Source organism: Ipomoea triloba, chromosome 9, assembly GCF_003576645.1.
Source record: "Ipomoea triloba cultivar NCNSP0323 chromosome 9, ASM357664v1".
Taxonomy (NCBI): Eukaryota; Viridiplantae; Streptophyta; class Magnoliopsida; order Solanales; family Convolvulaceae; genus Ipomoea; species Ipomoea triloba.
Window position 1 is genome coordinate 17,266,653 of NC_044924.1, and position 27,849 is coordinate 17,294,501.

General features: G+C 39.7%; 3 protein-coding genes and 1 long non-coding RNA gene across 5 annotated transcripts; 2 read left to right on the forward strand and 2 right to left on the reverse strand.

The window, feature by feature from the left end:
* Window positions 1–316: 316 nt before the first annotated feature.
* Window positions 317–11,238, reverse strand: LOC116030477 (RING-H2 finger protein ATL67-like). 2 transcript variants are annotated; one of them, XR_004100416.1, is made up of 3 exons: window positions 10,488–11,238; window positions 8,700–8,876; window positions 317–358 (listed from the first exon to the last, which is right to left on the reverse strand). XR_004100416.1 is itself a non-coding variant. In XM_031272733.1 (1 exon), the coding sequence occupies exon 1, from the start codon at window positions 11,122–11,124 to the stop codon at window positions 10,519–10,521; it is 606 nt and encodes a 201-aa protein (XP_031128593.1). In that variant the 5' UTR covers window positions 11,125–11,238; the 3' UTR covers window positions 10,213–10,518. The 2 variants fall into 2 exon arrangements, 1 of the variants encoding a protein (XP_031128593.1); XM_031272733.1 differs by lacking the exons at window positions 317–358; window positions 8,700–8,876 and having other exon boundaries at window positions 10,213–11,238.
* Window positions 5,704–7,707, forward strand: LOC116029650. Its single transcript, XM_031271697.1, has 2 exons — window positions 5,704–5,936; window positions 6,969–7,707. The coding sequence occupies exons 1-2, from the start codon at window positions 5,704–5,706 to the stop codon at window positions 7,705–7,707; spliced, it is 972 nt and encodes a 323-aa protein (XP_031127557.1).
* A 6,376-nt stretch (window positions 11,239–17,614) lies between the features above and the next one.
* LOC116029651 (uncharacterized mitochondrial protein AtMg00810-like) lies at window positions 17,615–18,841 on the forward strand. Its single transcript, XM_031271698.1, has one exon. It carries the CDS (start codon window positions 17,615–17,617, stop codon window positions 18,839–18,841), a length of 1,227 nt encoding a protein of 408 aa, XP_031127558.1.
* Window positions 18,842–20,049: 1,208 nt separating this feature from the next.
* LOC116028954 lies at window positions 20,050–22,809 on the reverse strand. Its single transcript, XR_004100256.1, has 2 exons — window positions 22,257–22,809; window positions 20,050–22,063 (listed from the first exon to the last, which is right to left on the reverse strand). It is a non-coding gene; the product is annotated as an uncharacterized LOC116028954 (long non-coding RNA).
* Window positions 22,810–27,849: the final 5,040 nt, after the last annotated feature.

A 27,849-nucleotide genomic window follows, 5' to 3' on the forward strand; every position in this document is an offset into this window, starting at 1 on the left:
GTATGAATATTGTACCTCGTCGTTTTGATTCAGGGTCCATGATGTTATGTGGACCTTGGTCCATGATATAAATTGTCACGCTTACCACTATGACAGAAGCTACTTTTAGTATAGTGGTTAGCGACTTAGTGCTTGATCTTAACAAGTGGTATCAAAGACATGTCATGCTTACCATTATGCCAAAGGTGCAATTTTATTTCTTATACCGCCGTCACATTTTTGAGAGGCAAGGTGCTGGACTTGACTCTTCACCAACCTCCACCCAATAATCTCCTAGTCATCAATTGATGGATTTGACTTTTTACCATCTGCTAACAGCGAGATATGTTGTAATGCTTGAATGGCACAACACTAACCACTAGTAGTAAGAGATAAAATTTCAGTAAAGAAATGGGAAGATATCAGGCCGGACAGCCTGGCTAGTCCATCTCACTGATGGGAAAACAGAAAGCAAAGTGAAAGAAAAAGTATAAGAAAAAAATAACATGATATGTATCTGGGATTAGTAGATTTCATTCATATGCCAGAGTCAGTTTAATATGTATCATTTGTTTTTTAATATAAAAGTTGTGCAAAAGGATGAACAGATAGGAGTCAAAAGTGATAAAGTGAAAAAACAAACAAAAGAAGAATCTAATTATTATTGCTGCTACTTCTTGGTAGTGTCTTACTATACCCAAAACTTTATAGTACAAACGAATTAGAATACACAATTAAAGGAAATTTCTATGGTCATGATAAACTTGAAAAAAAAGATTTTCTTTTTAATTTATTGCACCTTTCTGTCCTATTTCTATAACAAAGTGAAGGGTACATTTTAGATTATGAATGAAAATTATGCATGTGTTAAAATGATAGAATTCTGATTAATCATTGAATTGTATATAACTTTTATATGAAAGATTTTTATGAGTTCAAATTTTGTTTGATCGTATTGAAGGGGGACCTCAAGAAAAAGGACGGTTAGCCTCTTTGCCTCACACTATGCGCTCTTGTGACCCGCACAATATCATTGTAGGCAATCTCTTCAATTCTGGATGCAGGTGTCAAGCACTTTCCAATCATACCTCTAGTTCACTCCCAAGTCCCAAAGTAACTAGTGCAACGACTTCATTCTGTCTACGATCGATAAATACCACGGATATAAACTTTCCAATTCTTATTGAGCCATCTACTCATTATTACCTCCTCAAGATGCCCTCGAATGGGGCCTCTAAGCTCAGGTTGCTCATGAATCCAGCTAATGACATTATTAGCATCGAATTAAATTTCAACATAACGAATACTTTTTTTTCGGAAGCCCATTCTAGAAGTAAGTATAATTGATTTAATTTAGTAAGTATAATTACTTTAATTTCAATGTTATTTAATGTAATATAATACTCTGATATGTACGGAGTAATAAATAAAAGGTCAAAAGTACTATCAATAAAAAATAGAAATTCCACACCAATGTCCAAGGTAGAATAAAAGAAGAGTAAATTCCTTTTTTGGTCCTATACTTATTATGCCTTGGACACATTTAGTCCGCATTTATTAATTTGACCACATTTTGTCCAAAGTTATCAAAAAGTGGACAATGTTAGTCCACAGTCAGCTTTACCGTTTGATGGCCGTGAAGTGCAAGGGCATTTGTGTCCTTTCATGTCTAAGTATTCATTTTCCATCATCGACCCATATCAGATTCTCTCTCCTTCTATCTATTGCTTTCTTCTTTCAATCCACGTACACCCAGAACAACAAAAAGCATTTCAATTTGATCTTGAAATTAGCATTCGTAGGGTTTATTCTGCAATTGCTCTTCGGAAATTAGGCTAAGTCGAATTTTCACGGGAAGAGTTCAATTAGCCTTCACGTTTTGATTTCGTAATTGTTCCTGTTTCCCTTTTTTCTGTAATATATATAAATTATTAACATATATATATATATATATATATATCTATATATTTGGATATACAGACACATACTGGTATCGATACGAACAAATATATAGGGCGTTGCTATTGTATATATTTGGATTTGTGTAAACATTTTGGAATATATACGAAGTTTGGGGTTTTGAGGTGCTTAGGAAAGATGTTGGGGACAGGAATGCAGTTTAATAGGAGTAGGAACGGTGATGATCGATTTTACTGTGCGGCGAAGGCTCGCCGGAGTCAGAGCCAGAGTCTGAGCAGTCGTCAGAATCATTAGAACCGTAAGCCGTTCTGCCAAGTCCAATATCCAAGCATCCGCGGATGAGCCGCTTAAGGAGAACTCGGTCATTGTAGCCGAGCAAGTTCGCAATGTGTCATCGGTGTCCAATATCCAACGATTTCTGCATTCGATTACTCCTTCAGTCACGGCGCAGCATCACCCTAAGGTTCATTAATTAAATTTATTTTTTTATGAATTATGATGGAGTTCGATAAAGTTTTTGGAATCTCTGAAGACATAAACTTTTATTGAGTATTTTATATATTTAAAGTGTGAAATTTAGTATTTTCATTTTACTGCAAATACCATCTGCTAACTTCCTTTCGTGAATAATTGAATATGAAAGGACACAAATGCCCTTGCACTTCACAGCCATCAAACGGTAAAGCTGAATGTGGACTAACATTGTCCATTTTTTGATAACTTTGGGCAAAATGTGGTCAAATTAATAAAAGCGGACTAAATGTGTCCAATGCACAATAAGTATAGGACCAAAAAAGGAATTTACTCATAAAAGAAGCCCTGGGTAGCCTTTGTTAGTTTGTTTAGTAGCTCTAGATTGTTTGGTTTCCCCATGCATGGGAATTTGGGAACCATAAAAGCAAACAAAGAGTATCTTCCTACAGTACCATGTAGACAATGCATACCAAATTCAAAGAACAAAATTGTGTAGGGGTGTTTGGTGTGGATGGGATCGGAGCAGATTTGGAAGATTTTATTCATATTCGCATCGTTAGGATGGCAATGGTGCGGGGCAGGGAATAGGATCTCATCCTTGCCTCACTCTCGGGTAGGAAAGGGGAATTATCCTCATCTCCGTCCCTTAAGGAATTTTTCGAGGATGGAGATCTTCGGTAGCAATTTATGGTATATAGTATAAAAGTATATATATAACTTTAGTTATATAATTATTTTATAAAATGATATATTTAAATATTCAATTAGCCTAACATTCATCTAAATATCTCAAATAAAACTATAAAAGTACTACTGCATTCGTCTCATTTTATGTGTTAGGTTCGATTAACGAGACTTGACAGACGATATTTAGAATTTAGTTTTTCATAATATTAAGTGTATAATTAGTATGTAAAATTTATATATTTAGAAACTACATTAAAAGTACTATTAAACACAAAAAAAATTAAAAATTATATGTAAATACTAATGAAAACAAGCAAATAACAAAGAGTTAATTTGACCAATGAATAATAAGTAAGACAGATAAAATGGAACACAGGGAATATAAAATACTTCAAAACATTAAACAATAATTTAAATCTTCAATATTAGAATTGTGAGTGACACAGTACATAGTTATTAAAATGGAAGCTAAGTTTGATTTCGTGAGTTTAGACACAATATACACAAATGCAAATGTTCTTCAAATTGTAGTTGATGGGGGATAGACTAAGGCTCGGTGTTGGAAGTTCGGTATGGACGAAAGAGACGACCAATGTTGAGAGAGAGGGCTCGGAGGAAGGTATGATGGTGCTGTGAACCTTAATCGGTCGGTCGGTCGAGAGATCATGGAAAAGGTGACAAGACAACAGTAGATCTTAGACTGAGAGTAATTATATTGAACATAACTATTGAAATGATTAATTACCATGGAAGAAAGGTCGGGCTAGGAAAGTAAGAAGAGGATGAGTCGGACTGGACCGACCTAGAAGGGGCCGAGGTGAGAAAGGCGATGCAAGAAGGGCGGGGCAAGACAGGCGGTCATGGAAGTTTCCTAAAGAGTTTGGCGGTAGAAAGCGAGACATACGAAAGGAAGGTCGAGATAGATTAGGAAAGTGGCTAAAATGTAATAAGGAAAGAGTTCCTAAAGTAGTTTAGAAGTTTCCTAAGGGAGAAATCCCTCATAGCTTGTATAAATAGGGGTTCTAGGCCTCGAGAGAAAGAACAAACAACCTCACACACTTATAAGCAATTCATTGTGCTCAAAGGCAATTCATAATACAAAGACGGCTGAGAAGTCACTCTAATTTTTCCGATAGTGTTAGTCGATTTTTCTATGGTGTTGGCTTGCCGTTCGACCATTCCGTGGGAGATAAAACCAACATTGGCGCCGTCTGTGGGGACCGATCAAAAGGTTGTGTGGTCTCTAACTGAATGAGAAAGAAGAAAGTGCGTAACAATGGTAACTATCAGGAGTCATCAAGGTCAGGGACAAGGAAGAACGCAAGCTCAAGTACAAGTGAATGATACTGCTAGGCAAACCGTTTCTCAGGGAAAGGACCTGTGAGAGCAATTGTCCCGACCCTATAATGGTGATCTACGAGAGCAGCTCAATCAATCTTGTGCACAAAGTGAGCGAAGGCAAGTGGAGGACCCGCCTGCTAATGGGGCCCGAGTCGAAGAGGCACCCCTGCCTCCTATACCAGTCGCACAAGAACGACCAGAGCAACAGGGGATTCTAGGAGCGCTTACTCGACTGGTGGAAATTCACAAGCGAGAGGTGCGGCTTCGTGAAAGAGAGGGGCCTTCAATGGTTTAGCAAGCAAGATCCGTCCGACCGGCAAGTATTGACGATTGCACCGGTCGACCACCCATTCGACCAAAGAATGTGATTTCTTGAAGAAAGAAATAGAGGCTATCATACAAAGGAGTACTCAGAGTCAGTGGCGTCAGGGTTTGCCTTGGCAGCGCGGGAACCAGAGTTAAGCCGGAGAGGGTAGCCGGGATAAGGGAAAACATCCTACTTCGGAGGAAAGAGAGGATAAGTGGAAAGGGAAAAACGTCATCAACATGATTGTCAGAGGTTCGGAGGGAGGTGACTCGGTCAGGTCGAGGAAAGCCTGGGCTCGACAATTGTACGTCAGAGATATCTATGGACGTGCGGAGCAGGTGAAAAGGGCATGTCAAGAACCGATCACTTTCACAGATGACGACCTACCCTTGAGTGAAGGGCCTCACAGAGACGCCTTGGTCATAGCCATGGATATAGTCGGTACTGTCGTGCGCCGAGTGCTGGTGGATAGTGGTAGCAGTGGTAATGTGCTTTATCTCGATACTTTTGAAAAATTGGGACTGGATAGAGATATCCTTAGGCCGGTCATGACTCCTCTAGGTGGATCCACCGGTGATTAAATCGAGGTTGAAGGCGTTATAAAGTTGCTGATCGAGTTAGGCACCTACCTGAAGACTACCACGGTAGAGATGCAGTTTGTGGTCGTTCGTTTGGAATGCTCTCACAACACGATATTGGGGAGGCCACGGTTAGAGGACGTAGGAGCCTTAATTTCACTAAAACATCTGTGCATGAAATTCCGAACGCCCATGGGAGTGGGAGTGGGAGTGGTACGTAGTGATTAGAAGGTAGCTCGTGACTGTTACCTACAGTCCTGTCGCAAGATAGGAAGGTCAGATCTACGGATCCATACTATCACTAAGAAAGAAGACCTGGCGGAACGGACCTTGGAGCGACCCGAACCAGCAGTCGAGCTAGATGAGGTAGTGATTGATCTGACCTTCCCTGAAAAACGGGCGAGGATCGTAAAAGGTATGACGGAAACTGCCAAAGAGTCGGTGGTACAAGTGTTGAAGAAATATAGGCAAATATTTGCATGGGGACCTGAGGATATGCCAGGAGTGGATCGATCCATAATAACTCATCGGTTGGCGGTTGATCCGACCTACCGACTTGTTGTTCAAAGAAAGAGACATCTCTCGATAGATCGACGAGAGTTTGTGAAAAAGGAAATTGACGCATTACTAGTGGCTGGCATGATCAGGAGGTAGAATATCCTAAATGGTTGGCCAACATGGTGTTGGTCCCGAAGGCGCTTGCTTGGAGAATGTGCGTCGACTACACCGACTTAAACAAAGCTTACCCCAATGACCCATTCCCATTGCCGAGCATTGATCATATGGTGGACGAGACAGCGGAGTGATCTTTATTGAGTTTCATGGATGGCTTTAGAGGTTATCACCAAATCTTCATGCATGTACCCGATGAAGAAAAGACAGCTTTCGTGACTCCGGATGGAGTGTACTAGTACCGAGTGATGCCCTTCGGTCTGAAGAATTCTGGCGCGACTTATACCAGAATGGTGTCTCAACTATTCAAAGACCTATTGGGTAAGTCTATGGATGCGTATGTTGATGACATGCTCGTGAAAAGTTTCAAAGAGGAAATTCATGCGAACGACCTTGCTTCCAGCTTCCAAGTCATGGAGAAACATAATTTAAGGTTGAATGCTAAGAAGTGTGCCTTCGCGGTACAAGGGGGTATGTTCTTAGGCTACCTGGTAACTCGGCAAAGGATCGAGCCAAACCCTAAAAATGTTAGGGTTGTCCTAGACATGCAGCCGCCTAAAACTATCAAGGAGTTGTAGTGCTTGACAGGTCGGGTTGGCAGCATTAAGTAGATTTTTGTCTAAATCGGCCGATCGGTCCTTACCCTTCTTCGACGCGTTGAATACCAGGGACGGATTTGTCTTGTCGGAAGAACGTCAAACAACTTTCGAAGGTCTCAAGAAGTACTTGCTATCCCATCCACTGCTATCCAAACCAGTTAAGTGCGAGATGCGTTTCCTTTACCTAGCCGCCTCTTAGTAGGCTGTCAGCTCGGTCCTCATCCGGGAAGAGGATAAGGTTCAGCATCCTATATATTATGTGAGTAGGGCTTTAAAGGTTGCCGAAGTTCGTTACTCACCACTTGAGAAGATGGTATATGCATTAGTGATCACGGCTGGGAAGTTAGTGCCCTACTTCCAAGCCCACCCAATTCGAGTATTAACAGACTAACCATTGGTGGGAGTTCTTAGGAATCCGACCTCGTCAGGTCGGCTAGTAAAGTGGGCTGTCGCGCTGACCCAATATGGAATTGAGTACCAACTGCGACCTGCCATCAAAGCCCAAGCATTGGCTGACTTCATAGTCGAATGCACAACTCAGGATTCAAAAGGCAACTCGGTAATAGTTCCTGACTCTGAAGAATGGTGGGAAATGCATGCTGATGGTGTCTCAAGTCAAAAGCATCACGAAGCGCGAGTAATGTTAACCACCCCAGAAGGATTTGGATTGTTCTATGCCCTGGAATACCAATTCAAAACCTCCAACAACGAAGTCGAGTATGAAGCCGTCCTTGGTGGGCTGCGGGTAGCCAAAACTTTGGGAGCTAAGAGACTCCGCATCCGGACCGACTCACGCCTGGTAGTCGGACAGGTGAAGGGAACTTATGAGATTAAAGGAGAGAGAATGAGGCAATACAACGAGGTGACTGAGGGACTCCTAAAGGAGTTCCAAGCTTATGATATCGACCATGTTCCTAGAGTAGAAAATTCAGGGGCAGATGTTCTATCTAAGATAAAATTGGGAAGGATACCAGAATACCTAGTGGGCATATGTCGGAAGGAGATGGTGGAACGACCAAGTATAAAGACTCGGGATAAGGTGGCAGAGATGGTGAATGAGATAAGCCAGCAGGGACAATGTCAGAGAGAAAGTAGTACTGAAAAGAAAATTCCTCCTAAGGTTCAGGTATTGGCCGAAAATTCCTCCTAAGGTTTAGGTATTGGCCGATCTCATCATTGACAAGGAAAAGATCGAACTGCCTGAGAACCCGATAGAAGTAGCTAGAATTAAGAGATGGCTCCGTCCTATATAGTACAAGACGGACGATTGTACAAGAGGTCTTTCGGGGGACCCCTCTTGTTGTGTTTGTTCCCGGCCGATGCGAAAAAAGTGATGGAGGAGGCGCACTCAGGAATTTGTTCAGTGCACCAAGGGGCTCATACCTTAGCGCGAAAGTTAGTACTACAAGGCTATTATTGGCCGACCATGGTTAGGGATTGCATTCGGAAAGTAGCCAAGTGCCTTACTTGTCAGGCCTTTGCTCGAAAAGAAACAATGTCGGCCTCATGGTGGAGGCCGAGCCGTTGGTATTCTCCCCATGGTGTATTATTAGTTCTACACTGCACATCACTAGGAAACCTAACAACTAAGAATCCATTCTCAGCATTTTAATTATCAATTCAATTAAACAATATAAGCAATTTTTTTAAAACCTAACACAGATCTATCTCAATTTTCCATTAAATAATATAAGCAATTTTTTAAGGGTTTATGTTCCACCAGTCTGACTCAATTTTTCATTAAATAATGTAACCACTTTTCTTCTATTTCCTTAGGGTTTAGGGACCACAAATCTGACTCAACACTCCATTCAACAATGAGAGCAATTTTCTACTTTATTCTTAAGGTTTAGGGACCACAACTTTGACTCAATATTCCATTCAACAAAGAAACCAATTTTCTACTTTGATCTTAGGGTTTAGGGACCACACGTATGACTCTATGTTCCATTAAAATGCACAACAAATGACAACAAGATAGCAACAAAGATGGACCACAATGTACAACAACAAAACTAATACATAGTAGAGATGCCGGGATTTCAGTTTACAAGCAAGATAAAATCACATGCTTTTCACAAAAACTAACAAAAATCCATACCCAACTATAAAATTGAAATGAAATAACTCAGAAACTCATACCTTAACTTGAGAAATTGAAAAAGCGAACTGAAAGCCTTCAACCTGTTGAAGCAACGAAGAAACAACCCTAGTAGTCTTTGGGGATCTTTTATTGAAGCAAGAGTAAACGAAGGGTTTGGTGATTTCTGATTGAAGCGATTTGGAGATTTCTTATACTATCGATTTGTTTCTTACACGCTGGAAGAAAGGAAAACAAAGGAAAATAATAAATATTTTCATGTAATCATCCAAGTCAGCAATCAACCGGAAGAAATGGTTTGCAACTGGCTACTAGGTGAAATTGAAGGCATTTGGGGCGTTGAATGGAGTAATTGCATATTTTTTAGTCCATTGGTCTAATTGCACTTTCGTGTTACGTTCAGTGGCCAATTGCAAAATTATATGAGAACAAGCTCCGAATATCACTGTGTTTTCCCATTAAATATCAACCCTTGATCATCCTAGATGGATGAATGAAATTAATCCGCTATTTTTACAATGGGCTTGTTGTTGAATCTCTTGGCCATATAGTTCAAGGATCATCAAATGTAGAGAAGATCAAAATTCCTCCAAATAGTTCCATACTTGAATTTGTCCCTAATATATATATATATATATATATATATATATATATATATATATATATATGTATGTATGTATGTATAGCAAATTAATGGAATGTCAAAGACCTTGTGCTCTAGTGGCACCTGGTTTACACTTCCACAAGGAAGGGTATGAGTTTGAGCCTCAATGGAGACGATTGGATTGGATTTTAGAAAGTCGCATTCGCATTTACTTAGACAGATGCAGAATGGATTGAGGTGAAATTCACGAATTGGAGCGAATTTGTTGGTGCATGCTCACCCTAATACTGTGCATATATTATCACTTTTGATTTTTCAATTCGCATGTCATGCTCTAATTAACTTAATATAGAATTAAATTAAAATATGTAATAAGAGTTTTTCTGCACTTATTAGTTTTTATATTCAAATTCAAATGGAGAAAAAAAAAATAGGCAAGGGAAACCACAAAGTTGACCCCAAAAGGCCATGGTGATTGGTGGATCCCAAATGCCTACCTTTTGACCCTTTTTTTTTTCATCTTGATTGAAGTAAAAACAATTTAAGGATCATAAAATGTAGACAAGATTAAAATGCCTCCAAATAGTTCCACACTTCCTAGTGCATAGATAAATTAGATTCAAAGAGACAAAAGTTAAAGCAAACAACAAAAGATGACTCAAAAAGACATGGGATGTCCCAAGTTCCCACCTTTGAAGTTAGCTTTTCTGCCTTCTCCAATTCATGACTCAAATGCAAATGTTTCATCCATAAACAAACAAGAAAGTCAGTTTATCAGTTAACACATACAAGTTCTGTATAGTAATAAAATCATACATGAACTTACAGCTGGTGCTGTCATAGAATCACCAATCTCCTTAGCTTCATACTAAAAAGTTAGGGATAAAAAAACTTAATGATGACCAAGATCCCAGCTTTTTGGCATTCTCAATGATAAACATAATAATTCATTCGTTTTAGAAGGAAAGATATAATATGCTAATTTGATTGCAAGATTCCACTCTATGTAGATAACTAAATATTCCAGAGTATATTCAACTATTCAAGAAGATAAATTGAAAAAATTGACAAGAGATCTAAACTAACCAAAACCAAATCTTAACTCACTGATTCAGTAAGAAGTATTTAGAAGAAGAAATTAATGTTCCAAATTCAGCAGTCACAATGTGGACTTTATGTGAAAAGTAAACAAATCCCTTGTACGCACTGAGTTACAGTGATTTACCTTCTCTGTGTCGGATCGGGGTGTGAGTCAATTATAGCCTCCTCCGGCCATCGGAGTACTGAGAAATCGGGATCACTTCCGAAAGCGGAGTAGAAAGCGGCGTTGGCAGCGGGGAATTACGGCAGACCGGACACGAGGCGTTGAGTTTCAGCCACGCATCAATACAACCTACGTGAAAGCAATGCTTACAATCCGGCAACATCCTTAATATCTCCGAATCCTTGTAGTGGCAAAGGCATATGGAGCACACCGCATCATCTCCGGTGAAACGAGAGTTATTCTGGGAGTAGGCGAGCTTCGGGTAAGAGTTGATGACGGCCTGTTGGAGGCCAACGACGGCGACGTTCTGAGCCGCCCCAGAATCGTCATCATCCTCGTCCGCGGCCACAAAGATCATGCGGTGGAGATAGACACTGTTCTCTCTGGCGGCGGGAAACGACTGTTCCTGGCGAAGGCGGCGGCGGCGGGAGGCGATTGTCCTGCAGCAGCTATAGGAAGCGAGAAGGAGAGCGGAGAAGAGGAGAAGGAAGCCAAAGGCGATAGCAATGGCGTAGCCTAAGCCAATGGTGCCTAAGTTGTCGGGGAAAGAAGTGGTAGTTAAAGGAGGATGAGATGGTGGAGGAGCGGCGGAGGACATTGGGAGGGAGAGGAATAGCCCATTTGTTTGGGGAGAGCAGGAACTAACGTACAAGTGCGGAGTTGGCTGGCTTTGCTTGCTGCATTTAAAACTGTAGTTTAGAAAACACAAAAAGCTCATTCAATGCCTGTTGGGATTGATGCCCAACTGCCCATATTTTTATCCTTATTTTCCCTCACTCAAATAGTAAATTCACTGCATAATTCACTCTTTTATGTCTCACTATTTAATTCTTACACTTTGCTTATCTATGCATTACTCTTATTAGTATTCAATCATTTTTTTAATACTATTAACCATGTTACATGATGTCTAAATATACTTTCTCAACCCACATTAATATTCTATCTTAAATAAGCATTTAACCTAAGTTCAATTCTTAACAAAATTTTACGGGAGTGTAGGGTAGATTGGAATTGAAATTTAAGGTAGTATATGTTTTATACTTTATTAATCCTTTTAAATTTAAAAAGTCTGGGTTCAATCCTGTACCACCCATTTGGAATGGTAATAGAGGTATTATCACATTACACACTATTGGACATTATTATTATTTTTATTACATAAGGTCATTTTAGTATTTATTCACTTCTTTCATTTCAATTTCAAGTAATTTTATTCATGCTTACCAAACAATGAAATTTGAATTTCATTTTATTCTCACCTTATTCTTTCTCAGGATCGAATTACAATTCCTTCCTCTTAATTCCCACTTTTCAACCAAACGTTATGTTATAGTTATTGATAAATTTGTTGGTTTTTATGAGATAATAAAGAAAAAATTGTAATAAAAAAAATAATACAATAACAATAATAATGCATAAATTATTAGGGGATATTAGAGAATGGTTTTTATAGGTAGAGAAATATAATATTTCCATTTTTAATGAATTTTAATATACTTATTGTTTTTTTATGAAGTATTTGATTAATATATATCATTTAATTGCTAACTAGCATGTAATGTGATGTCACCCTAATTATCATTTCAAATGAATGATTATTGGTTGCAACCCTTTTTCTTACTAGAAACGACAAAAATATTGTTTTCCACAAATATAAATATAGAAGAAAGGATACCTAATACTCAAGGATACAATGTCAAATCTTACATTCAATTATTCAAATAATCACGAGTTCTCACAAAAATCTGTCCAAAACAAAATCCCAACCACACGCCACGTCTACACTGCTCAAAGCATTAAAATATCTTTCAACACTGTTCAATCACTTCAATGTAATAAATTAACCCACCCTAAAACTTAAACAAAGCCCCCAACTATTCTATCAATTGGTCATATAATATTATTTAATTTACATATTTTAAATTTAGTACAGTATAAAAAAAATTTAATACGATAATAATGTTATTATTGTCATGTCAATTTATTTTGATGTGGATATCCAAATAAATTTTTCTTTTATTTGTTAACTTTATTTCTTTTAACTGTCATGACTTTTTGTTTATAAAAAAATTTATAATGTTTTTTTTTGAAAATTAAAACTAATATTAGAGGGTATGAAAGGCAGTTTAGAAGAAGGGAGGGCATTAACGCCAATTCACGCTTCTTGAAGCTGTTGTAACCGTCACCTTTACCTTCATTCCCAGTATATAAACAAATGCTCCCGTCATGCAGAATGTAACAAACACTACCATCAATGATAGCTCTCTGTTTTCCCTCTCTCTCTCTCGTAGTATGCATGTAGCGTTATTCCAATATGGTATCAGACGCCGCACCACGCCGCACCACTTATGCAGCCGCCGTCTCTAGAGTCGGCAACGCCACACCAACCACACGATCGCCGATCCGTGCAGTTCCAGAAACAATTCCGCAGCGGAATCAGAATTCTCAGTCACAGAGAGTCTGTGATGAAGAAGAAGAGGAGAATCCTCTTATCTTGGGCGCGAATGACAATCCTTGCACCATTCTAGTGAGTCCGCCGCTCAACGGGAGCTCAAACTACAATACGTGGTCCGTATCCATGCGGATCGCACTTGAAGTGAAGAACAAGTGGAGCTTGGTGAACGGAACAATCACACCGCCGAACATAGGTCAAAATCAGTATAACGCATGGAGACGATGCAACTTGATCATATGCTCCTGGATCTTCAAGTCACTGCATCCCTCAATTGCGCAAAGCGTGATGCATTTTGAGCACGCTAAAGACATATGGGAGGACCTGAGGAGGAGGTTCGCTCAACGCATTTCGATCCTACAGACCGACATCTATGGCTTGAAGCAAGGATCGATGTCCGTCAATGATTACTACACCAAGAGCCGAACACTGTGGGAAGAAATGAACACCTTGAGGCCTCTTCCCCTATGCAAATGTAATCCACGATGCTCTTGTGATCTAGTTGACGCGATCAGAGAAGAAAAAGAAATTGATCAGGTAATACGCTTCCTACAAGGTCTTAATGATGACTACACTACCTTGAAACATAATGTTCTTGTAATGGATCCCCTTCCTGAGGTTTATAAAGTTTTTGTAATGGCCGAAAAAATGGAAAGACAGATCAGCCTTACCAATCTAAATCTAGGAAACCTGGATATCATTCAGTCTAATTCTGTTAATCACACCAATGTTGTTCAAAGCCTTGATAACAATGAGATTGCTGCTGCGACAGTAAATGCTTTCAATAACAGACGGAATAATTTGAGTGTGAGACCGAAATGTTCATATTGTGGCATGAATGGACACACCGTGGAGAAGTGTTATAAGAAACACGGATATCCTCCCGGTTGGGTGCAAGGATATAAAAACAAAGGCAAACAGCAGGCAAATACATCAATGACGGATAATGCAAGGGATTTGGGAGTCACCTCTGAACAATTGAGCAGAATTATTTCAATTCTACAAAATGGGAAGGTATCTGGTTCATATGCCTCAAGCACTACTGCTGTAGTTTCCTTATCATCAAAGTTTGATGAACAGCAGACAAATGAGGAAGGCAAGTGCTCTCTACTTAATATTAATTCTATTGCCTTATGCTCTTCTACGTGGATTCTTGATCAGGTGCTACGAACCACATAGTGTGTTCCATGGACTTCCTCATCAATCATCACAATGTTAATGAGGTTGAAGTGAATTTACCCACTGGACAACGCATTTCTGTCCAGAATGTAGGGGATGTCAAACACATCAATAACTTGTGGCTGAGAAATGCTATGCACATTCCAGATTTCCAGTTCAATATTATCTCCGTGAGCAAACTAATTCAAGATTCTTCTTATAAACTGATTTTCATTCCCGGACAGTGTTTAATTCAGGAGAGCAGTGGAGCGATAGTTGGTACAGCTAGAGAGGATAGAGGACTGTACTTACTGGATTCTCAGAGAACACAAGACAGACCCCTTAACATGCTGTGCACCAGTGCTGATGTTTGGCACCAAAGGTTGGGGCACTTCCCAACTAATAAGCTCCACCTTTTTGGTAATATTGATGCTTCCAATAACACAGATATAGCCTGTGATGTATGTCATATGGCCAAACATAAACGATTACCGTTTCCTTTAAGTGTTTCACACTCTAATGCTTGTTTCGATTTGTTGCACATTGATATCTGGGGACCATTCCCTGTTTCCTCTTTAAAGGGTGAATACTACTTTCTTACCATAGTGGATGATCACTCCAGATACACATGGATACACTTAATGAAGGATAAATCTGAAACAAGGAGATTTGTAAGAAATTTTCATGCCTTTGTATTTACACAATTTGGAGTATTGATCAAAACCATCCGAAGTGACAATGGTCCAGAATTCAAAATGGACGAGTTCTTTGCAGAAAAAGGCATAATCCATCAAAGATCTTGCGTTAACACGCCACAACAGAATGCCATAGTCGAAAGGAAACACCAGCATATTCTGAACGTTGCTCGATCTCTTCGATTCCAAGCCCACCTCCCCTTAGAGTTTTGGGGTCATTGCGTAATGCATGCAGTATTCTTGATTAACAGGTTACCCTCTCTTGTGATTGAATGGTCGAGCCCTTATCAAAAGTTGTATGGTAACACTCCGGACATCAGTGGACTTAAAGTCTTTGGATGCTTGTGTTTTGCTGCTACACTGCCTCATGCAAGGAATAAAATGGCTCCCAGAGGAAGGAAGTGTATGTTTATTGGGGTTCCAGCTGGTATTAAAGGGCATTTATTATATGATATGGATGATGGCTCTATATTCATATCAAGAGATGTCAAGTTCTATGAGAACCAATTTCCCATGAAAGACAAGGATAATCTGCAACATGATCAATCAGTGTGTGAGCCGTCTCTTCCCAACATCCCTATTTCTATAAACATTGAGCCACCAGACTCCTTGGACATCACTCCACAGCATAATGATGAACAACCAGTATGTGAGTCAGGCAGCATGAATGATCACCCTCAAGAGGGTAGTCCCATGCCACAAATACCCACTAATCAGTCAAGTGAGCCTCCTGCAATTCCTGTTACTAGGCCCAAGAGAAACTGCCGAGTTCCCAGCGGATTGTAGGACTATTATTGTGAATCTGTTACAACAGCAGGTTCGTCTCCTCACACCTTGTCTAAAGTTGTTTCATATGACACTTTGCCTCCAAATCACAGGACATTCTCTATGACTGTGACTAATGCTGATGAGCCAAAATCATATAACCAAGCAATCAAATATGAATGTTGGAGGAATGCCATGGCAGCCGAGATCAAGGCCTTGCAAGATAACAACACATGGACACTAGTTGATCTACCTCCCGGCAAAACACCCATAGGTTGCAAATGGGTGTACAAGGTTAAGCTCAAGGCTGACGGATCAGTGGAGAGACATAAAGCTAGATTGGTAGCCAAAGGCTACACACAACAACTTGGAATTGACTACATTGAAACTTTCTCACTAGTTGCACGAATCGCAACCATAAGAACATTCCTAGCTGTGGCCTCTTCTAAAGCTTGGTTCATTCACCAACTTGACATCAATAACGCGTTCCTACATGGGGATTTGGACGAAGAAGTCTACATGGTTTTACCACTGGGTTTTCAAGGTCAGAAACCAGGGCAAGCTTGCAAACTTCTCCGATCCTTATATGGGCTGAAACAAGCTAGCCGACAGTGGAACGCGAAGTTAAACAGTGCGTTGGCCAGTAGAGGATTCGAACAATCGAAATCAGACCCTTCATTACTCACCAAAGGAAGTGGTAAGGATTTCATTGCAATTCTCATATATGTTGATGACATCCTAGTTGGAAGTCCCAATCTACATCAAATACAAATACTCAAGGCATTTCTTGATGATACTTTCAAAATCAAAGATCTGGGCAGCTTGGGTTTCTTTCTGGGAATTGAGGCACATGTTGGGGACTCAGGACTGAACCTCTGCCAACGAAAATATGCCTTAGATATTCTGAATGAGTCTGGTTTCATAAATTGCAAGCCGGTGAATACTCCGATGGTTCCAGGTCATCAACTAAGCAAAGAAGGAGGCACTGCTCTGGCTGATATCAGTAGCTACAAACGGCTGATTGGAAGATTGCTATATCTCACCGCTACAAGGCCCGATATTGCATATGCGGTACAGCAACTCAGTCAGTTCGTTGACACTCCAACTGATGAACATTTAACTGCTGCACACAGGGTCCTCCTGTACATAAAGAAAGCCCCTGGTCAGGGCTTGTTCTATCCCAAGAATGGTGCTCTACAACTCAACGCATTTTCTGATTCAGACTGGGCATCTTGTTCGGAGACACGAAAGTCTGTCACTGGCTTCTGTGTCTTCCTTGGATCCTCCCTTATCTCATGGCGCTCAAAGAAGCAGGCTACGGTTTCTCGTTCATCATCCGAAGCTGAGTATCGTGCCCTGGCCGCCACAGTCTGTGAATTACAATGGCTCAACCTGCTTCTTCACGGCCTGCAAGCTAAGCCTAGCAAACCTGCAGTGGTGTTTTGCGATAGTAAATCTGCCATCGCAATTGCTGAAAACCACGTGTTTCACGAGAGGACCAAGCATATAGACATAGACTGTCATGTTGTGCGAGAGAAAGTCAGTCAAGGCCTCATCAAGCTTCTATCTGTCACCTCGACATCCCAAACTGCAGACGGGTTCACCAAAACTCTGCCTACCTCTATGTTTCAATGGTTTGTATCTAAACTGGGCATCCAAAATTTGCATGCGCCAGTTTACGGGGTGGGGGGGGGGGNGCCGAGATCAAGGCCTTGCAAGATAACAACACATGGACACTAGTTGATCTACCTCCCGGCAAAACACCCATAGGTTGCAAATGGGTGTACAAGGTTAAGCTCAAGGCTGACGGATCAGTGGAGAGACATAAAGCTAGATTGGTAGCCAAAGGCTACACACAACAACTTGGAATTGACTACATTGAAACTTTCTCACTAGTTGCACGAATCGCAACCATAAGAACATTCCTAGCTGTGGCCTCTTCTAAAGCTTGGTTCATTCACCAACTTGACATCAATAACGCGTTCCTACATGGGGATTTGGACGAAGAAGTCTACATGGTTTTACCACTGGGTTTTCAAGGTCAGAAACCAGGGCAAGCTTGCAAACTTCTCCGATCCTTATATGGGCTGAAACAAGCTAGCCGACAGTGGAACGCGAAGTTAAACAGTGCGTTGGCCAGTAGAGGATTCGAACAATCGAAATCAGACCCTTCATTACTCACCAAAGGAAGTGGTAAGGATTTCATTGCAATTCTCATATATGTTGATGACATCCTAGTTGGAAGTCCCAATCTACATCAAATACAAATACTCAAGGCATTTCTTGATGATACTTTCAAAATCAAAGATCTGGGCAGCTTGGGTTTCTTTCTGGGAATTGAGGCACATGTTGGGGACTCAGGACTGAACCTCTGCCAACGAAAATATGCCTTAGATATTCTGAATGAGTCTGGTTTCATAAATTGCAAGCCGGTGAATACTCCGATGGTTCCAGGTCATCAACTAAGCAAAGAAGGAGGCACTGCTCTGGCTGATATCAGTAGCTACAAACGGCTGATTGGAAGATTGCTATATCTCACCGCTACAAGGCCCGATATTGCATATGCGGTACAGCAACTCAGTCAGTTCGTTGACACTCCAACTGATGAACATTTAACTGCTGCACACAGGGTCCTCCTGTACATAAAGAAAGCCCCTGGTCAGGGCTTGTTCTATCCCAAGAATGGTGCTCTACAACTCAACGCATTTTCTGATTCAGACTGGGCATCTTGTTCGGAGACACGAAAGTCTGTCACTGGCTTCTGTGTCTTCCTTGGATCCTCCCTTATCTCATGGCGCTCAAAGAAGCAGGCTACGGTTTCTCGTTCATCATCCGAAGCTGAGTATCGTGCCCTGGCCGCCACAGTCTGTGAATTACAATGGCTCAACCTGCTTCTTCACGGCCTGCAAGCTAAGCCTAGCAAACCTGCAGTGGTGTTTTGCGATAGTAAATCTGCCATCGCAATTGCTGAAAACCACGTGTTTCACGAGAGGACCAAGCATATAGACATAGACTGTCATGTTGTGCGAGAGAAAGTCAGTCAAGGCCTCATCAAGCTTCTATCTGTCACCTCGACATCCCAAACTGCAGACGGGTTCACCAAAACTCTGCCTACCTCTATGTTTCAATGGTTTGTATCTAAACTGGGCATCCAAAATTTGCATGCGCCAGTTTACGGGGGTATTAGAGGGTATGAAAGGCAGTTTAGAAGAAGGGCATTAACGCCAATTCACGCTTCTTGAAGTTGTTGTAACCGCCACCTTTACCTTCATTCCCAGTATATAAACAAATGCTCCCGTCATGCAGAATGTAACAAACACTACCATCAATGATAGCTCTCTGTTTTCCCTCTCTCTCTCTCGTAGTATGCATGTAGCGCTATTCCAATAACTAATTATGGATTAAGTAAAAGGAAAGAGATATTGAATGCAAGAAGCTAGGAACACTACTGTTCTAAATTGATGGATCAACCCTGACTAGAGTGTGAGCAAACACATTCACTGATCTTCGAACAAACCTGAATGACACTAAATCAAAATGTCTGACTAATATTTGACATCCTTCTATGACGCAGCCAGCATAGGAATGATCTCGGGATGGAGTGTTTAGAAGTTGACATACATTGAGGCAGTCCATCTTTATCGTGACGGCTTGATGTCCCTCATCTCTAAGCCAAGATAAGGCTTCCTTGACTTTTTGTTTATAAATAAAAAATTTTATAATATAAAATAAAAGAAAATTAAAACTTTATCCTTCACTTTGTTTACTGCATCATACTTTTAGTTGTCAAGTTGTGAGAAAAGTGATGCTTTGGTCTCAACCTCTATTAACGGAGACACTAAATTCAACTAATAGGGGCCAAAATGAGTTAATTTCACGATTAGTTATTAACTATTGTTATATTGTCACATTTAGTTTTATTTTAAAATTTTATTAATGAGTTAATTTCACGATTAGTCATTAACTATTGTTATATTGTCACATTTAGTTTTATTTTAAAATTTTATTACTGTTATAAATAATAAATAATGTAATTAGTGTGGCTATTATTTTGTAATCGTTGTAACTGTCATCATTATTGTTGTTATTATTACTAGTGTTATATATATTGTATCATCTCTTGTAAGTGATTGATCTAATGAAATGGAAGCTCTCCTTACCCCTATTTTCCCTATCACTTTTCTATACTGCAATTCACTGGTTCGGAGCTAACAGGCCAACAGGCACAACTAACCAATTATTACATGTTATCAGCACGCTCAATACACCGTGATGAACTGTAATTTTATAAGTTTTTTTTACTTGCTTTGTACTTAATTAATTTTGTGTTTTGAGTATGCTTTCCTACTAGAATCGGTCTTGTTACATATCATTGCTACTTTAATTGTATGATAATAACGAACCCACGAAGTTGTGGATGCATATGAGATATGTTTATATAGCATATATATTTTCCTAGAGTATGAAAATGGTACATATACAGTGTTTAACACTGCCTTGCAATGCATGTGATGCCTACTTTATAAGTGTCAACATTGGGAATACATTGTTGTTCATATTTTATGAAATAGATCTACTTCTACTTGCACTTCATTTTACTAATGGCTAAAGTGTCATCCCGCATCATAAACTATAACTGATTCTTCATACTGCACCTTGACCTTTCATAACTTCTGTTTCGATGCACAAACGATAATTTTTTTTCACTTAGAATTTTTCATAGGTTACCTATATGTTATAGGTAAAAATATGCTGACATGGATTTTTTCTGCGCAAACGTCTTCCTTCCTCGTCGTTTCTGACCCAACGGCCTCTTCGTCCCTTGTCCAATAGCAACATTTTCGTGTATCTCTTCCCCTCTCCTTCCTCATGGCAGCTGGCGAGAGTAAATGGTAGTAGCAGTCACCGGCGAGCATGTCACCGGCCTTCCTCTCTCCTTCCCTCCATCGTCCTTCTCTTCTTTGATCATCCTAGCTCCCTCCTAGACTTCTCTCTCGTTCTAGCGAAGTCTGGGCTTCTTCCAGTGGCGTGAGCAGTAGCTCTCCACCGGCAGTGACCTCTGTTCCAGCCATGGCGGCCATCGCGGCTATGATATTGCTAATATGTTAAAGCCATCACTTGGACGTGGTGAATTACAAGTGATATACTGTTATTTGTTGCTTGTGCATGACTTGTTTATAATTGCAGTGCTTATAGGGAGCGGTTAACCTTGAGCCAGATGAAGTGCTTATTTTTTAGGATGAAAGAATACTCAAACTGGTTGGGAGATTCGCTGGGTGATTTCTGGGCATGAAAGTTGTGAAAGGCCTGGCCAACTCTTGGAACGCTAAATGCGAAGCTGAAACTCTCCCGGTTACGTGATGTTTTAGTTCAAGAAAGAAGACAGACAGAATGTGCCTTATAATCAACTACTATTCCATGATAATCCATCTTTAATCCATGGCTTCTCTGATTCGTCGACCGCCAACATCATCTTCCTCGCTCACCAAGCATCGCCAGAGAAGAGAAGACACTACCGGACTGCCCACAACCGTTGCTCTGCTCGCTGAGAAGAAACAGAGGTCGCTGGGAGGAGCTAATGCTGCGTGCTGCCGTCGTCGGAAGTTCTAACTGCGCCGGAGTCAGCCGCTGTACAAGGAAGGTTGCCGGATCCCGTTCCTTGCTGCTGTCAACAAGAGAAGAGGCCAGTCGCTGCTCTGTTCATCGCAAGTCGTCGGAGGGGGAACCACTATGACGAGGAGACGAGAAGTTAGTCGCAGCTGGAGGAACCACCACCACCTGGTTTATTCGTCGGAGTTCACCATGCCTGCCGATGCTTGCTGCTGGAGTCTTCGTTGAACATCACTGCTCGGTTAATCACCAGGATAATATCACTATCAACCTTCCGGGAGGTATGGAGGAAGACGACCGGCGAATCTAAATCCCCTGGGAGGTATGGATGAAGACGACGGACGTGATTTAATCGGAGAACTTCCCGAGATTATGCAAAACCTCAATGCCGGTGTCGAATCAGAGAACTTACCGATATAAATTGTGTTGAATCCTCCATACGCAATCACCCTCGGCCGGGATTTATAGGTGGCGGAGAAGTGTTTAAAATGGCGGTGGGTGGCGAATCAGAGACGAATGAGGGAGGGAAGAAAGCTGGGCGTTAACGATAGAATCCTGATGATTTTAGGAGAAACCAAGGGTGTGTTTGGTTGGGGGTTTTGGTATAGGGAATGGGTATGAAAGTGATTGTTAGTGTTTGGTTGATAGGTTCTAAGAATGCTACTATGGGTATGGAATATCCCATTAATGGAGAAACCCATACCCTTATTAAATAAGGGTTTCATTTCACTTCTTCATTCCTTCCCCAACTATTAATATTCATTCCCATTCCACCCAACTACCAAACATGCTAAATACTTTCACCAAAACCCATTACCCTTTATTTGATACCCATTTGAGGAGAACCGAAAAACCTGTAAAAAAGTCTAGGTGAAAAAAAATTATCGTTTGTACATTGAAACATCAGTTATGAAAGGTTAGGGTCGGCATGAAGAATCAGTTATATTTCATGGTGTGGGATGGCACTTTATTGATGATAAAGTATTATAGTCTAGTGATTTATAAGATTATACACAACCGTATTATATATTTAAAAAATATCGAAACCTGTTTTGCAGAGTCGCCGGCGATGACGATTTCGTCCTGTTTTGCGGAGTCGCGCGGCGATGAAGGTTTCGTTCCGTATTTTGTCTATCGTTGGTGGCAGCAATCAGTCGCGGTGGTGGTTGGACGAGCCCGGTTGGCTCGACGGCAGACGGGGCTAGTTTTAGCAGATAGCGACATCAACCCCGGCCGTGGTGGCATCTTCTCTCTTGTAGAGAGATGGCGGTGCTGAGTGGTGGCGAAACTTCTTTCATCCGAACATTCATCTGTCAAGCATCTAAAAGAACCCCTCGTCGCTGGTCTTCGCCGGTGGAGGAAAGCGAATTCCGGTAGATCACGCTCCAGTAGAGTGCGGCGGTGGCTCGCGATCGCTCCTGGTTGGCGATGCTGGTGACAAAGCCCGGCGCGGCAGTGGGAGAGTTCTGGCCGTGACGACGAGCGGTGATGGAGGCTCCGGTCGTGACGACGACCGGTGATGGCGGCTCCGACCGTGATGGCCTCTCTACCTCTGCGCATCTCTCCCTCTCTCACACGTTTTGTCTGATTACGCATTAGATTGAAGGCAGCTTGGGTTGGGGTAATTACTCCATAATAAGTTATATGGGCTTGGGCTAGGTCTGGCCGAATCAAAGAAAAATCTTCGGGGCCTATTTTTGTTGTTAGGCTCTAATAATATATCAAGGTGATGAATTATTTTGTTGGATCAATTAATTTGGGCTTCTTTAATTATTTAAGGTATTTGGACTGCCTTTAAATTTTATACCAAATTAATTTTGAGGTTTTTGAGCCTATTCATTAAGAAAATTATATTAAATTATAATTCAATTTAAGCTTCTTAATTGAATTTCAATTTAATATATGTGTTCATTGTTTAAGTATTACAATTTACTTATGATATATGAGCTCTTCAAATTTAATAACATGCTTAATCCTATTATGCTTTGTATATTCAATTTATTGCTATGAATATACCTATAAGAATATCATGTTTCAATATGCCTTAGTGCTTTTAGAAAGGAATTAGCATTAAGGGATGCTTTTGCATATTATTGTTTCCCGTTTGTGTCAATTCAAAAAGCACATTAAAGAATCCTAAATACCTTCCTGCAACGGACCCTTATGCCTTATAAATATCTCCGAATGATAATTTTGACTAGTACATTTTAATGGTCCTTTCTGAAATCATAATTTGACTGCCTTACCTTGATCTTTCAAAACTATAAGTCAAATGACTGATTCTAAATTATCTATATGCACAATTATGACCCAACTAAAGTTGTGTAAGCACTAAGCAGAATGTCTCTGGCACGGATTTGATTGGTGAGACTTTGTCTTCTTTTCCAAGCCACCCTCCTCCCATAACTGTAGAAGCACAAAACACCTGTTGATGCAAATCTATAATGCATGCCTAGCTGGCTTTGCACCAGTACCTAAAGCACAAATGTCGCTTAATTGTGCAACAACGAGAGGAGCTGCAAAAGAAGACGGGAAAGAGATATGGTAGAGGTGGCAATAACAATCAGTCTCGAAACCTAAATAAAAAGCAAAAATGATCCAACTTGAAGATAAGCAACCGCAAAGTCATAACTTTGGCCCAACAGCAAGTTATGCTTCACGTATGGGTGGAAAAGTCACTGCTCTTGTGCGTGCCACACCCCGAAACATTTTGTTGAAACATAAATGGATATCACAATGTTGAATCCAACCAAGTAATATTGCCTGAAGCAAATACTCTTGTTGGTAATATTGATAACCTACTTTTTCATTCAACATCCTCTTAGTGATGTTCCCTTTGGGGTGATCTTTATATACTAAACCTCTACAATTCTTCTTGCCATGATTGATAAGGTTTTTTTGTGGGATTTGGTAGAGCCTCACTTTTACTCTATCAGTTTAGAGACATTAAGTCAACTGGTTTTCATGACGAAACCAAAACTATTCATAACTTGCAATACCTTATCATAACCCAAATTGTTAAGACTTTTAGTATGCAATCATTCCTTTCCTTATATCTCTACCATTGTATCGTTAAAGGCTATCAACTGCTTACAGCCCATAATGAGGAATCAAAAGGAATTCTGATTGCTTAATATAAGATCATCTCTCGGCATTATGGGAAGATTGGAGTTCAAAATTTAATAGAATGCCGAGAAAATTTCATGTTTCAAAATCCAATGTGTCGGATACTTGTTGGGGAAAGACAGTAATTATAAAACTCCGGCACACTACATAGCCTTATCCCCCTTACATCCAATACGTGGTTTCAAATTACACATTTCCCAATCTGTGTTCATATTTTTATGAATGCAGTCCAAATTACATACCCACCATACTACATTCCAATTGTTATCTCAAATATTGCCCCTCAGAGAGACACAATGAATACACTGACTAAATGAAGATCGATTCACGACATTAAGGGGAGATATGATCAAATTGAAATGGAATGCCGTGAAATTTCATCACTGGATGAAATGATCTTCAAAACTTAAAACCACGTACCAATTAGACAAAATTGGAAGGTTAGAAAGATATCAAACATATTTGCCAAATAAATCTATTTTATAAAAAGAGTGACTAGGTCTCATACACATTCTCCAAATCGGACCATATATCAGTACTCCTTGACACCAGAAGTGCAGGAGATTCATTATATAGGAATCCACAATAACTAGATCTAGTAAGGAATTATGTCACTCTTTGAAAAATCTTAAATGTCATGTCTTTAAGACGTTCGTCCAGATGACGAAAATCCTAGTAAGGTGCACCAAACAAACATAATACTAGGGATGTGGAATTACCAGATCTTAATATTTTTTGAGAAATGTCAAACAATTTGGTTAATTTAAAACTTGTCATGAATTTTATGAATATGGGAGAACATTATAATAGTATAGTTGTCGACAACACAATTGCCTATATAATTGCTCATTTAAATAAACTGGATCCAGGTCAGGTGCCAGAAGCATCCTCATTGTTTAATATTTAAAGGAGCAATTAAGGCATAGCTCGACTTGCTAAAATAGATTCTCTTTATAACACATACACCATTGAATGTTAACACTGTTGGTTACAAATGGGTGTTTGTACGAAAGAGAAATGAAAAATGATGAGGTGGTATAATAGCGAGCTTTTGTAGCACATGGGTTCACGCAGAGACCCTTGGTTGATTTTAAACAAATACAATCTCCCATGTAAGATGACATTAAGTTCCGCTACACAATATCATTGGCAGGATAAACTTAGAAATGCAGCTAATAAATGTCATGACAACATGATAATGGGTCATTGGACGATATGGTCTTTATATGACTTAGCACAGATAATAATTGACTGAGTAATTCTCCTTTTGAAGAAGAAATTATGTGTCATTATTAAAATATTGCGAATGGAGTTATTACCCTCATTTAGAAGGGATAATATGTACCATAAGTGTTCTTTATTGAGTTGTAAATGAGCGTAGAATTACTAAATTTGATATGTTTATTTGAGAAATCTTTGATTGATTTATAATTTGGAAATCTAACAACATGTTTGTTGTTGTAGTACAAATGTTCACTTAACTTGAAATTAACTAAGTAATTTCCTCCTGAAGTAGGAAATAGGGGTGTGCAGCGGTTGGGTTCGGACAGTTCGGGTGCTCAGAGGCTTCAACTGATCCGATATCGGTTTTGGATTTGTAACCCCAAACCGTTTAAAATAATTATGAAAACCGTCGGTTTTGGAGATTTTGATCGCCGTCCGATTTCTGACTTTCCGTCGGATAAATTGATTTTTTAGAAAAAAAAAACAATGCAAAAACTAAATTAGTTTTAGTCCAAACAACCAAAGTACCAAACATTCAATATAGCATATACAAATACTGAAGTCTGAAATAGTAAGAACTAAGAAACTGAATGAAATTATACAAATGTGAAATGTCTAAGAGACTAAGACTCTAACTCTCTAAGTGTCTAAGAGTCTAAAATCTAAATCATTCACAAAAATTACATCTTAAAAACTTAATTACACCAAAATACAATTCAAATTACAGACATGCATGATTCACTGAATTTACATTTTACAAAAGAACAATTAAACCACAGCTCCAGGCCTCCAGCCTCCAATCCTCCATTCTCTAAATCCTAATCCTAATCCTCTTCCTGATTATATTCAAAGTTAGAAACGATTAAAACTTAAAAATTAAGTAAACTTGCCAAAATATATACAATATAATAAGTATATTGTTATTAGTAATAACAGAAAGTTAAGATTGAGACAAAGTGTTCTCAGATTGCTTATTTTTCATATCATGTAAGGATTGGGGGCAAATTGCCAATGAGCTATGCATTGACCACAGTTCATGGCAACATACCAAACTCAATCCAACAAATCCCAAATTTCAGAGTATGGTAGAAGCATCATCATTGCACTGGGGCAGTTATTACTTATTAAACATTTAAAAAAAAATAGAGAAGAGAGTCAGAGATATACCAGACAGCATCCTTATACAGTTATACTTACAACCCTACTGATCTAGTCTAGTATTCCAGTGGTCAGTGGATAGTGTGATTCCTCAAACTTGGGGCAGTTATTAGCCACTGAGGCAGCAAACTTTCCAGCCAGGGAGTCATCAACTCAACTCATTATTATGTAGAGCCACAGCCACCATGGTTCATGCTCAGGCTGTCAAACACTCAAGCACTCAAACATACATAATTTAGTTTTAAACAGCACAAGGCACAAGAATAAGCAGAAAACAGTAAAACAGTAAACAAATAAAAATATGAAATAGTTTCAGAGAATTAGAAATTAATTTACAGGTATTGTAGGTAGGGAAGAACCAACTCCAGTGCAGAACTCTGCACAAAAAGAAAAACAAAAAAAAAAACAACGTTAGACTTTAAACTAAAAAAAATAAAATTAGAATTAAAGTTAAAACTTAAAAGAATAATTACCTTTTTCAAATTTCTCAACCTCATCAATGTTTTCTTCAACTGAAAGAGGTTGATTGGGTAACCTAAGCCAGTCTTGTGCACATACAAGTGCCTCCACAATTTTAGGAGTAAGAGAACTCCTAAATGCATCAAGAACCTTCCCACTTGTACTAAATGTTGATTCTGATGCAACTGTAGAAATGGGAACAACAAGTATATCCCTAGCCATTTTAGAAAGCACAGGGAACCTTCCAACATTAAGCTTCCACCATTTCAAGAGGTCAAATTCACTCTCCTCTTCTATAATTGTCTCACTCAAATAAACTTCCTACTCAGTTTTCTTTCTACCTAATTCTCCACTCTCCAATCTTTGTTTTTTTAACTGGGATTTTAACAAAGATTGGGGTCTCCCAACAAAAACTGGATCAGACAAAACAGTAGGGGGAACAGACTGTTTTACAGGATCAGACTGGACTGGGAAACTTGTCACATAATCCGCATACAACTCCTTCAAGTCTTTCATAACCTTCTCAAACAAGGACTTGCCGACTTCATCACCATATAATTGATTAAACTGATATGGCATGTATTCAATTTTGTCCCTAGGATACATTATATTTTCATAAAAAATCAGAAATTTCATCTTGCTTGGATCACCCCAGTATTTATCAAACTTAGCC